General features: G+C 48.3%; 2 protein-coding genes across 2 annotated transcripts in view; both read left to right on the top strand.

Moving 5' to 3' along the window:
• The window catches only part of LOC306921464 (adhesion G protein-coupled receptor L1-like), a 37,491-nt gene extending 26,029 nt beyond the window's left edge, over positions 1-11,462 (top strand). Inside the window, exons 14-24 of the mRNA XM_079498594.1 lie at positions 1-167; positions 460-633; positions 995-1,207; positions 3,024-3,244; positions 3,983-4,049; positions 4,178-4,266; positions 6,730-6,898; positions 8,348-8,497; positions 8,752-8,848; positions 9,397-9,507; positions 10,428-11,462. The exon at positions 1-167 is cut by the window's left edge and continues 51 nt beyond it. Coding sequence (XP_079354720.1) covers positions 1-167; positions 460-633; positions 995-1,207; positions 3,024-3,244; positions 3,983-4,049; positions 4,178-4,266; positions 6,730-6,898; positions 8,348-8,497; positions 8,752-8,848; positions 9,397-9,507; positions 10,428-11,383 — 2,414 coding nt within the window. The 3' untranslated portion in view covers positions 11,384-11,462. The remainder of the gene's footprint in view (positions 168-459; positions 634-994; positions 1,208-3,023; positions 3,245-3,982; positions 4,050-4,177; positions 4,267-6,729; positions 6,899-8,347; positions 8,498-8,751; positions 8,849-9,396; positions 9,508-10,427) is intronic.
• A 45-nt stretch (positions 11,463-11,507) lies between these two features.
• Positions 11,508-12,752, top strand: LOC306921327 (uncharacterized protein; the record flags this gene model as incomplete). The annotated part of the gene is made up of 1 exon (XM_079498436.1): positions 11,508-12,752. One exon carries the CDS (start codon positions 11,508-11,510, stop codon positions 12,582-12,584), a length of 1,077 nt encoding a protein of 358 aa, XP_079354562.1. The 3' UTR covers positions 12,585-12,752.
• Positions 12,753-13,267: the final 515 nt, after the last annotated feature.

Consider the following 13,267-nt stretch of genomic DNA (forward strand, 5'->3'; position numbering starts at 1 on the left):
CCACCCACAACTCCACTCTGCGGCTGAGCGTGGCACTGAGCCAGGGGTCAGAGGTCAGGGGGCGGAGCCTGGTGGTCAACTCCCACGTGATCTCGGCGTCGGTCCACAGAGGCTTCAACAGGGTTTATCTCTCTGAGCCCGTCATCTTCACCCTCAGACACCTGCAGGTGTGTGTGTGTGTGTGTGTGTGTGTGTGTCTTTGAACCAGGAATTCCTTTTATCAAGCAAATTGTGAACTACTTTTATAGTAGAGTCACGTGTTTGTTTGTGTGTGTGTGTGTGTGTGTGTGTGTGTGTGTGTGTGTGTGTGTGTGTGTGTGTGTGTGTGTGTGTGTGTGTGTGTGTGTGTGTGTGTGTGTGTGTGTGTGTGTGTGTTTTTGTGTGTGTGTTTTTGTGTGTGTGTGCGGCACGCATGTGCATGTATGTGCCTGTTTTCCTCATGTGTGATTTTGTTCACAGCTTGAGAACCACTTTGGCCCCAACTGTTCATTCTGGAACTCGTCGGGGTCCTCTGGGAGTGGCAGGTGGTCCGCACAGGGCTGCCGCCTGTTGCACACCAACAACACACACACCACCTGCGCGTGTAACCACCTGTCCAGCTACGCTGTCCTTATGACCTACCAACAGCCTGCTGTAAGCACACACACACACACACACACACACACACACACACACACACACACACACACGCAGGCACGCAAGCACGCACGCACGCACACGCAGACACATACACATACACATACACGGGCGCACACACACACACACACACACACACACACACACACACACACACACACACACACACACACACACACACACACACAAGCACGCACGCACGCACACGCAGACACATACACATACACATACACGGGCACACACACACACACACACACACACACACACACACACACACACACACACACACACACACACACACACAGTTTGCAAATCACTCCCCGTCGGACTATAGTGAACGTTTCATTTCTCTTGTCAGTCTGGTGCAGGCGTAGAAGAGCTGCTGGTCTATGTGGTGTCCTGGGTGGGCATCTCTGTTGCGCTGGTATGTCTGGCAGCCTGCATCACCACCCTGTGCTGCCAGGGGGCGCCCTGGCACACGGACCACAGCAGCATCCACTGCAACCTGTGGGCCAACCTCTTCATCACTGAGCTGCTGTTCCTCGTTGGTGCAGACAAGGCCCAGTTCCCAGTGAGTGATAGTGGACTATAGTCCAGAGTGTAATAGTTATTGAAGAATAAGAAGTAAGATTACATACTGTACATGGGAGCGTGCGTGCGTGCGTGCGTGCGTGCGTGCTGAAATGTATAATCATGTAGCAGAGAACTATTGCTAATATTTATTTTGTGTAATTATATCATAGTAGGCCTACATATAATATTCAGCTGTCGGATAGCATTGGTGAAGGAAACACCTTCAGGGCATCCGATGGGTGTTCTCTGTTCTGAACACCCTCCCCAGATCCTCTCTCTAGTCCTAACCTACCCTCCCCAGATCCTCTCTCTAGTCCTAACCTACCCTCCCCAGATCCTCTCTCTAGTCCTAACCTACCCAACCCATGTCTAAACATACATTACAGTTGGGTGCCACCGATATTGTCCCTTATCATTTGACCCATTTAGGCCTGACCTCAAAATTAAAAAAAAATCCTTCTAAATCCTCCAGTTTTCTGAAATAAATATTTTCACGATTTTTCAAAAATAGCTATTTTTCAATAGCTAAATTATAACATAATGTTTAAAACACCAAAAGGGGTTCCCGCCCAAAATGGGTTAACTGTCCTTTTGCGCAGATCACGCAAAACTCAGCAAAAAGAAAAGGACAATATCGATGGCCTCCAACTGTAGCTTTCTGCTGGTTCAGGACAATCCCTGTATGTATATCATGAGCCGTTTTGCAAAGTGGAAACCAAAGCTGTTAAAAAAAAGAACAACGAAATGACCTGTGTTTCAGTAGATCCACAGTGATCCACATTGTTACCTGTGTTTCAGTAGATCCACAGTGATCCACATTGTTACCTGTGTTTCAGTAGATCCACAGTGATCCACATTGTTACCTGTGTTTCAGTGGATCCACAGTGATCCACATTGTTACCTGTGTTTCAGTAGATCCACAGTGATCCACATTGTTACCTGTGTTTCAGTGGATCCACAGTGATCCACATTGTTACCTGTGTTTCAGTGGATCCACAGTGATCCACATTGTTACCTGTGTTTCAGTGGATCCACAGTGATCCACATTGTTACCTGTGTTTCAGTGGATCCACAGTGATCCACATTGTTACCTGTGTTTCAGTGGATCCACAGTGATCCACATTGTTACCTGTGTTTCAGTGGATCCACAGTGATCCACATTGTTACCTGTGTTTCAGTGGATCCACAGTGATCCACATTGTTACCTGTGTTTCAGTGGATCCACAGTGATCCACATTGTTACCTGTGTTTCAGTGGATCCACAGTGATCCACATTGTTACCTGTGTTTCAGTGGATCCACAGTGATCCACATTGTTACCTGTGTTTCAGTGGATCCACAGTGATCCACATTGTTACCTGTGTTTCAGTGGATCCACAGTGATCCACATTGTTACCTGTGTTTCAGTGGATCCACAGTGATCCACATTGTTACCTGTGTTTCAGTGGATCCACAGTGATCCACATTGTTACCTGTGTTTCAGTGGATCCACAGTGATCCACATTGTTACCTGTGTTTCAGTGGATCCACAGTGATCCACATTGTTACCTGTGTTTCAGTGGATCCACAGTGATCCACATTGTTACCTGTGTTTCAGTGGATCCACAGTGATCCACATTGTTACCTGTGTTTCAGTGGATCCACAGTGATCCACATTGTTACCTGTGTTTCAGTGGATCCACAGTGATCCACATTGTTATTTAGTTACAAGCTCTTGTTAATATTTTGTATTGGTTAACTCACTTACATAATTACAGTAGGCTATTAATTTATATATAAAAAAAACTATGTAGCACCTCCTTTTCACATCTCCAGGTGGCATGTTCCATTGTTGCTGGCCTGCTGCACTTCTCCCTGCTTTCGGTGTTCTGCTGGTTATGTCTGGAGGCGGTGGAACTGTACCTCTTGCAGCGGGAGGTATTTGAGGGACGGACCTCCAGGAGGAAGTACTTCTACCTGTGTGGCTACTCTGTCCCTGGCCTGGTGGTGGCTGTGTCTGCAGCCATAGACTTCAGAGGCTACGGCTCACACACTGCGTAGGTGGAGGAATGACGTGTTTGAGTGCGTGCGTGTGCGCATGGTGCGTGGGTGTAACCTGGTTGTTATTTCTAGGAATGCACTAGTAAAGTTTCTTTGTAGAGTACACATGCACCTCTGTCAACACTATGCAATTGTCAAGTTATGCCAATGAGTGATTACGTAATGTAATTATGACCTTGCCCTTGAGTGTAACCCATAATCAGCCTATTGATCACTCCCACCATGTTTCATTAAAGTTTCTGCCAATACGTTCTGACATTCACCTTGAATGTGACCTTGAATTTGGAACATTTTAGCCCCAAATTACTGATCATCGCCACCAAGTTTCAGGACATCCGTGTCATCTGTTCTTGAGTTATCTTGCTAACAAACCTTAATTGTGACCGTGACATTTATAAACGTGCTAAGAATCCTACTGATCATTCCCACCACGTTTCAGGAAAATCTCAACATCCGTTTTGAGTTATTATGCTTACATAAATGGCATGGGGCGAATACATAACCCTGTCCAACTCCGTTGGTGGAGGTAATTAAGATAATAATTTGTCACCTTGCAGACTGGATATAATTGCTGTAAAGTTGCTGTGTGTGTGTGTGTGTGTGTGTGTGTGTGTGTGTGTGTGTGTGTGTGTGTGTGTGTGTGTGTGTGTGTGTGTGTGTGTGTGTGTGTGTGTGTGTGTGTGTGTGTGTGCGCGCGCATGTGCGTGTGCACGTGTGCGTGTGCGCGTGTGTAGGTGCTGGCTGCGGACAGACAATTATTTCATCTGGAGTTTCCTTGGGCCCGTGTCGGTCGTAATAACGGTGAGACCTTCTACTCAAACACACAGTCAGTAAGGGCACTGTAAACATGTCTTTGAGTGAATGATATTGACTCAGACTGGTGAGCAGACATCATCCCATAGCTGACTGTTGTCCTTATTTAACTTCAGCTGAACCTGGTAGTCTTGGTGATGACCCTGCATAAGATGCACAGCTCAGCAGCCCTCAAGCCAGACTCCAGTCGCCATGACAACCTGAGGTCAGTATCACAGGGGAGGTTAATATCCAGAGCTAGAAACACCAAGCTAACAAACTCTCCTTTTTTTCATTATTATTAAAAAGAATCAGTTGAAGTTTGAAATTCTGATAGTAATCATTGTTATAGAGTGTTTGGCCCATGCGAGGCTGCTTTGTATTGATTTCTCCTCAGCGTTTAATACCATACAGCCCCATGGTTTGGTTGATAAACTGGTTACTCCTTTGGTGTAGATCCTTGTCTGGTGGGCTGGATTCTTGATTTCTTAACTAACAGATCTCAACGTGTAAGGGTTAACGAGATACTGTCTAGCTTCCTGTCATCTTCTACTGGCTCGCCCCAGGGTTGTGTTTTATCTGCCTTTCTTTACATTCTTTATACCAACGATTGTGTTAGCCATTTCCACAACAGATTCATCATTAAGTACGCTGACGACTCGGTCATCGTCAGCCTGCTCGATAATGATGAGAACTGTCACGGGCAAGTGGTAGACGATTTTCTATCCTGGTGTGACAATGCCTTCTTGCAGCTTAATGTCTCTAAAACAAAAGAGCTATGCATAGATTTTAGACATTCCCCACAACTCCCCCAGAAGACAGTAGATATTGTACCCAGCTACAAATATCTGGGCACAATAATTGATGACAAGCTGAAATTCGACCTAAATACTGATGTGATGTATAAAAAAGGTCAATAACGCCTGTACTGTCTAAGGAAAATGGCTAAGTTCAATGTCGACAAGACTCTGATGAAACTGTTTTACAGTGCATGCCTACATCGAGTCTGTCATTTCTTTTTCGATTATTTGTTGGTATGGTAAGAGACAAGAACTCCCTAAGAAAATTGAAAAGTGGCCTCTAAGATAATTGGCTCACAGATGAATAGCCTAGACCTTATCTTTAAGAAACAGGTGCATAACAAAGCTCTGTGTATTCGATCTGATGCTGCGTGCTCACCCACTAAATGGAGAGTACAACCTTCTCCCATCCGGCCCCCTGTGCCACAAAAACAGGCACAAATATTCCTTTGTCCCCCCGTCTCTATTTGCACACTGAATGTTGCTGTGGGTAGATCAAGGAGATAACCTTATGAGGAGCACTTTATTTACTGTATTGGTCTCGTGTCTATGCACATGCACTTTCTATGGCCAACGTGCACCTACCAACGGCAACGGTCATAGCACTTTAACGCTTGCACTTTAATGGTCATGTGCACTTTTGTACTTTGGTACAGTTGGGTGCCACCGATATTGTCCCTTATCATTTGACCCATTTAGGCCTGACCTCAAAATTTAAAAAAAATCCTTCTAAATCCTCCAGTTTTCTGAAATAAATATTTTCACGATTTTTCAAAAATAGCAGACCTACAAGCTCGCGAGTGGCGCGCTATGAGCTTGTAGATCTGCTATTTTTCAATAGCTAAATTATAACATAATGCAACAAAACACCAAAAGGGGTTCCCGCCCAAAATGGGTAAACTGTCCTTTTGCGCAGATCACGCAAACCTCAGCAAAAAGAAAAGGACAATATCGATGGCCTCCAACTGTATCTGCTATGTGAACTGTGAACCTTTTATTTGTACTGTTTCATTGTTTAATGTACTGTCTATGCTGCAACCCAATTTGCCCTTCGGGGACACTACATGAACTTGAACCTTTGTTCAGTAACAGCTCTTTAGTAAACAGAAAATAATATGTTTTTTTACCGCAACGGTCAGCTCAACTTTTTTTTATTATATTTGTTTTTATTGGGGTTTTTCTAGACAAACAAGACATACATAACAATGACCTACACCAGACTATGTAATGTATAATAAACGAGTGACAGACCTATCGTAATGAGGTATATAAATACAACAGTTTTGAAACAGTAGCAGGGCATGCAGAACAATAGTTATTCAGTGCAGTGGAGTCGAGGTGAGCCGTAATAGGGCCCCATATATATTCAAATGTTGCTAGACTGTCCTGGCCGTTGCAACGCAGCCTCTCCAAGTGTATTGTGTATTCATCAGCTCCAATTGATATGATCCAGTTCCAATTTTATTTGCTAATTTTCTGTGATTCCAATTTCACTTGTATATCCAGTATCCTGTATGAGTTCTCTCTCCAGATTAGATACAATTGGTCTGAATTGGTTTGAGCTTGTATTTTTTCGACTAAGACTAGAGGGTTAGGTTAACCCATTTTGGACGGGAACCCCTTTAGGTGTTAGCATTATGTTATGCTTTAGCTATTGAAAAATAGCAGATCTACAAGCCACCGAGTGGCGCGCTACGAGCTTGTAGGTCTGCTATTTTTGAAAAATCGAAGAACGACTGACATAGAAACAGCTTTTTCAGAAAACTGTCAGGATGTAGAAGACATTTTTAGAATCTGATCTCAGGCCGTGTGGTCCGAACAGGGCATGGGCGGTGGGCTCCCTCACCCTCCTCTCATGCCCCTCTCTCTCTACCGTGTGGTCCGAACAGGGCATGGGCGGTGGGCTCCCTCACCCTCCTCTTCCTGCAGAGTGTGACCTGGTCGTCGGGCCTGGTGTTTGTCTCCGCCCCCTCCCTGCTCCTGGCCTACCTCTTCTCCTCCCTGAACACGGCCCAGGCCCTGCTCATCACCATCCTCCACTGCACCCTCACCAGGAAGGTCGGTCCTCTGTGTATGTATGTGTGTGTGTGTGTGTGTGTGTGCGTGCGTGCGTGCGTGCGTGCGTGCGTGCGTGCGTGCGTGCGTGCGTGCGTGCGTGCGTGCGTGTGTGCGTGCATGTGTGTACTTGTACTACTATGCATGTGAGGGACAAATATAGTATAGTAGCAGTTGAGAAATAGACTATAGTCCTCACAAGAGAAATGCTTGTTTCATGGTTCAAAAGTATTGGAGTTGGACTTACAATTAGGACAAGTAAATATTGAGGTTGGAGTTAAGGTTGTCTTTACTTTATAATTAGCTGTGCAACGATGTTACAAACAGGAAAATAGCTGCTCTACAAGCTCACTACACCTTGTAGAACTGCTATTTTTCTGCAATTGTTTTGGCTCCCTTCAGCAATTTTCAATGTGTGCGTGCGTGCGTGCGTGCGTGCGTGCGTGCGTGCGTGCGTGCGTGCTTGCGTGTTTACACGATGTAGACTGCAGCACCATACTACTGCTGTAAAGTGGGAGTGAGAATGTCCAACAGCAACAGTGTAGTGTTAATTAGAACATTATATTTCAGCAAAACACAATTTTTATGTTCTACAGTTAATCATGTTTACATCTTAAATTCCCCTCTGCGTCCACAATCTTGCATGAACTCGTCTCTGTGTATGTACAGTACATGTACAGTACAGTATGTACATATCTGTGTTTACAGTAGCCTACGTGATTATAGATCACTGACCCGGGGCCAGGCAATAATTTAACAAAAACTCAAGCTTTATTTACTTGCCTGCAGCATGAGGAGAAAATTGATTAACATCATACTGTCAATAAGAAACTGCCCGGGTGAACAAAACAGTAGTCCCACTGGGAGGGAGTTAACGGAGAACATGGCCGGTGCTGCTGCCTGCTGGTGGGCCTCACCTGTGTTGGCGCACAGCCTTTCTGTGACCAGCTGTGGGTCGCTGTTTTCCGCTCTGTGTTTTGGTTCCTTTGCATTCTAATAAACTCAAGAGGCTCCTGCGCTGGTTGGTCACTTGCCATATCAGCCCTTATAGGGCTGACCAATCAGTGCAAGCGGCTTTATCACCACCCCCCCCCCCCCCCCCCTCACCCAGGGCAAATAAAGATAAATACACACAGTATATCGTCGCTGTCAGGTGGAAGCCTTGTATGTCCAAAAACTGTTACTTAAAAGAAAAGTACAAAAGATAATTGGTGAGTGTTTAGTCACAAGCTTTTGTTAACAGTTTTCATTGGTTCAGTATTTATATAAAAAAAAACACAGACAGACTGAACCACTTGACATTTCAAAGACTTCGAATTGATTTTCCCAAATAGCGCTTAACTTGAACGGCAAAGCAGGGCATTCAATTACAGAGAGAAAAAAAGAAATATGAAGAAATATGGAGACACAAGGTTTCTGCCCGACAGCAACGATATATATATTTGTGCGTAGGGTCAGAAGGACTATGGCCGATGCCTGCGTTTTTCCCAGTGCTGTGGCTCGTCCTCTGGCAGCTCTCCTGACTCGGTTAAGGGCTCGGCCCTGCGGTCCAACAGCCGCTACAGCAGCAGCCAGGCACGCAGAGCCACTGCCAACAGACAGGTATAGAGCATCGTTCCATTATTTACGCACTCAAACATTTGGCATCGCATCCTGCTCTTGAACGCATCCAAATTTGCATCAATCGCCCATGGTTCTCTGTTTGTTTCTCTGACTTTGTCTCTGCCTCCGTTTCTGTCTGTCACCCTTTCTGCTTTCTTTTTTTTATCGTTCTCCAACTCTGCCTGTGTGTATTCTTGCTGTCTTTCTTCGACTGTTTTTGACCGTGGGTGTATGTGTGTATTCATTTGTTCCAGAGCCGCATTAGAAGGATGTGGAACGACACAGTGCGCAGGCAGACAGAGTCGTCCTTCATCGCTGCAGATGTCAACAACACTCCAACGCTCAACAGAGGTGAAGATCTCTAGACATTCTTTATTGTTCACCTTGTTCTCTGTGCTACTGACTGATGTCTTAGTTCATTTTGGTCTTACGGTTAGTGCACATTTGACATTTTAGCTGATTTCCCTCCTCCAGAGTGACAAAGTATCAAAGCCATAGTTCTCACACAACATTCTTATATTATGCTTAAGCGATGCACTGTAAGAGGAAAGCAGCAGAACACAAATTTAGAAGAGCGATGTAGCGATTAAATATACATATATCAACACAAGTGCAAAGGAGGGATAAATGGGAGTTCTCCACTCCCATTTCGTCGTCGTCTGATGTGAACTAAAACTCATCCAGAAATACCTCACGTCCTGAGTTTTAGTTTACGACAGACGACGGAGAGAGGGCGACTCAGCTTTTCCAAATGAAGTTGGAAGGGCATTCCGCCAGTAATAAGCCAGGAGGGAGAAGAGTTGAGACTGGGTGAACAGGTGGCATGTGTTCTACAAACATTGATTGTCTCTCGCGTAATTATTTGCCTGAGATTGTTTGTATTTTATCCCCCTCGCCAGCTGCTTTGGGGAACCATTTCCTGACTAACCCAGTATTGCAGACCCATCCTGGAGCCTCTCCATATGACACTCTGCTGGCCCAAGGATATAACCAACCCTTCACCTCCACAGGTACGCCTTCAACACAGTGCTTTGTAAAGCCGCTGTCAGTCTGGCCCTTTGTCTTGCCTTCTTTTATCATTTTTATACAAAGCTCAGCTTCTCTCCGTTATCTGGTTATCTTGGACCAAACAAACCAGACATTTCTAGCTTATTTGTGTAGATCACAGATGCTTGAAAAGTAACGGTTCACAGTTCACAAGTTTATTGTTACGAGTCTAACTAAATTCAAACGTTACAATACTGTTCATTCCATTTGCTACTTCCCTGCAGTCTGCAGTGTAGTGTGACCTTGACCTTGAAACGTGTGTCTTTTGTCTTTTGTCCTTCCCCGTCCGTGTGTCTGTCTAACCTGGATCGATAGGAACCTTCAGAAACAGCCAGAGTATGAGCTCTCTTTTATTGTGCTCACTCTTATCATTCAGCACCATTTCCTTGTGCAGCATGGTTCTGTCAACAGTCATGACAATACAGAGACCATGAAAACATTCAAATATATTATCTTCCATATGGTTGCATACAATTCCATTCAATGATACTGCTGTTACTGTTATCCAAATCGATCTATACCAGTCTCTCTGCCCATCCATCCATTATGTTCATTCATCTCAAGGTCATTTACACCAATGGTTCTCAAAGTGGGGTTCGGGGACCCCCAGGGGTCCTTGAGGGGGTTCCAAGGGGTCCTCAGCAAAATGAAGAACAGTTTAAACACTGTAACCCAAATCATTTTTATTATTAAATAAATAAATAAATAAAATAGCCAATCTACAAGCTCACAATATGTGTGATGCGTTTTGACAAAATTGACAAATCACTTACTGTGGTCCCTGGCACAAAATCTTCTGAAACGGAGGTCTGTGATCTTATGCATATCAATTTGAGTGTCCATCCAATGAAAATGTTTGACAATCACGTTGTGTCCGACTCCTGACTCCCATCTGTCCTCTCCCTAACAGAGGCCGGCGCGTCCCAGAGCCAGGAGTCCTGCGGGCTGGACAGCGTGTGTCTCAACGGAGGCTACACCCCCAACACCTTCACCCTGCACGGTCTGGGAGGTGCCGGACCGGGCTCGCGGGTCGGGGTGGTGGGCAGCAGCGACCTCCTGAGGGAAGGGGGAGGGGACGAAGTCTCCCCGGGCCTCCTCACGCCCCACGGGGCGTCTGAACTGACCGGCGGCGGGGCCGGAATGCGCAGGAACCTGTCTGACGCCGCGGCTCTGGAGAAGATGATCATCTCGGAGCTGGTGCAGAGCAACCTGAGGCCCTCAGTGGCCATGCCGGTGCCCCCGGAGCGCTACGGCAGCCTCGCCAGGCCACACCACCTTGACAGGCCCACTCACGCCGCTACGCTGACTCGCCACCCTCAACAACAACCGCCGCCGCCGCCCTCGGACGGGGTCTGGGCCGCCACCATGCAGACGCACATGCGTCACAACAGCGCGCAAGACGCCGGCTGGACGCATGCTGGCAGGCACCAGACGCAAATCCAGACTGACGCACTGCATGCCACCGCCGGATCGGCACGCGGCCAAGATCACGCCGGGACGCCGCGGCTGCAGGACGGTTGGTCGCATCTCGCGGACTCCCCCACGGACTCTGAGGCTCACGAGCAACAGCAGCAGCAGCTTCAGGACAGGGAGAGGTCGCAGCTGCAGAGCACCCTGGGTCGTCGCGGGGGGCTCCAGGACAGACAGCAGCAGCAAGCCCGTCCCCCCGACGTTCAGGCTCGTCCCTACTCCTCCACCCTCAGCCGAACCCCTGGCACGCTGTCCCGTCATCGCGCGGTGGGCGAGATGGGCCCAGGGTCGGAGAGAGACAGAGACAGGAATATTTACCGGGACAGACCTTTACCCCCTCCTCCGCCCCCCTCCACCCCAGGAGTCTGAACCCCTGTACAAGGCACTGGAGGAACCGCTGCTGCTGAAACAGAGGGACGTAGGCCTGGACGGATGGAGAGGAGGTCAAGACAGAGACAAGGAGGAGGCCTTCCTGCTGAAAAGAGATGCCTCCATGGAGGAGTGGAGAGCGGAAGCCGAGCGAGAGAGGGAGGAGTCATTTCGACCTCAGAAGCGAGACGTCACGATGGAAGAGTGGAGAGGCGGGATGGAGCGGGGCCGAGAGGAGCCCCTCCTTTTGGACAAGAGAGACGGACGGATGGAGTTGTGGCGTGGGGGAGGAGCAGAGCCCGGCGGCAGGGACGAGACGTTCATAACGCAGAAGAAGGACTTCGGGCTGGACGGGTGGAGAGCAGGGATGGAGAGAGAGAAAGAGGACGCTCTGTTCCTGAAGGACAGGGAAGGATGGAGGGGAGGGGTGGAGAGAGAGAGCGAGGACTTTAAACACAAGGACAGGGTACTGGAGGTGTGGAGGGGAGGCATCGATATCGACAGGGAGGAACCCTTCCTGTTTGAGAGCAAAGACGGAGGCGTGGAGGGATGGAAGAGAGCCAAGGACCGAGGGAACGCGCCGCCACGCCGCTACCACGCCGACCCGGACGACTCCGACAGCTTCGCCCTACCCCTGACCCCCGACCTCGACCTTGACCCTGACTCCTCCTCCCCCATTTACGCCAGAGATTCTGACCCCTCCCCCATTTACGCCAGAGATTCTGACCCCTCCCCCATTTACGCCAGAGATTCCAACCCCTCCCCCCTCTACCCCGTGGACCGCCACACGCCGCCCCTCAACGTCTTCCCCCGGGGCTCTCCCCCGACGAATGTCTTTGTTCCCCGAGAGGCCAACTCCCCGCCCCCGAACAACCTCTACGCGCGCCACTCCCCCCACCAGGTGTACAGCCGGAGCAGCTCCCCGCCCCGCTTCTACACGCGGAACTCCCCGCCCGCCCTCTCCTACCCCGACAGCAGCCCCGAAGGTAACGAGGACGTCAGCCCTGCCGGCGGTCAGCCCCAGCGGCCCGCGCTGGAACTGCCCTACAGCCTGGGACGCCCCCCGCTGGGTCCGCGGCCCAATCACCTGCAGACCTTCTACCAGCCCCCGCCGCTGGCAGCCAATGGGGAGACGGCGTACGCGGCAGAGCCCCCCTCTGAAGAAGACGACGGACAGATGCAGCGAGTGACGAGCCTGTGACTAGGGCGGTGGTGATCGGGGTATAGAAACCGGGGAGGAGGAAGGACGGCGACCATACAAAAACGACAACAAAACTGATGGCGGTATAGTGATGAGGATGATGATGGTGACGATACCGACAAGGCTTGAGGAAAAGAGATGATGATGATGATGATGATGGTGACAAAGGCTCCTTCCTGTTTCTATGTCCCGATCACCACGAGACTTCCCCCCCCCTTTGCCCTTTTCATGGTTTTGTTACTTTTTTAAAGACTGTAATCCATTTATAACTTACCTTTCTTTCTGTCTCCCTCTCTCTCTGTCTCCGTCCATTCCCCTTCCTCTCCCGTCTTTCCTAAACCACTGGTCCTCAACGTCGGGCCTGGGACCCACCAGGGGTCCAAATGGACCCTTGTGGGTCTATAACTACCTAGAGAGGTTACAGAGAGGTTCCATTTGTGGGCCCCGGACCAAACGTTGAGAAACGGTGTCTTAAACCCTCCTTGTGTGGTTCCTTCTCATTGGTGCTTTATCCTTATGGACTCATTGTCTGAGTTTCTATTGGTTCATCCTCTGGGTGTTGCCCTTCCCTGTAGCAAGCAAACAGTGTGTCAAACAAGCACTAGTATGTTGCCAAAAAAAAGAAAAAGAAAAGAGAAAAAAGTCCTTTCAAAAACATGTGCATGAATTTATAGTGGCTTTAC

Source organism: Electrona antarctica, assembly GCF_951216825.1.
Source record: "Electrona antarctica genome assembly, chromosome: 4".
Lineage (NCBI taxonomy): Eukaryota > Metazoa > Chordata > Actinopteri > Myctophiformes > Myctophidae > Electrona > Electrona antarctica.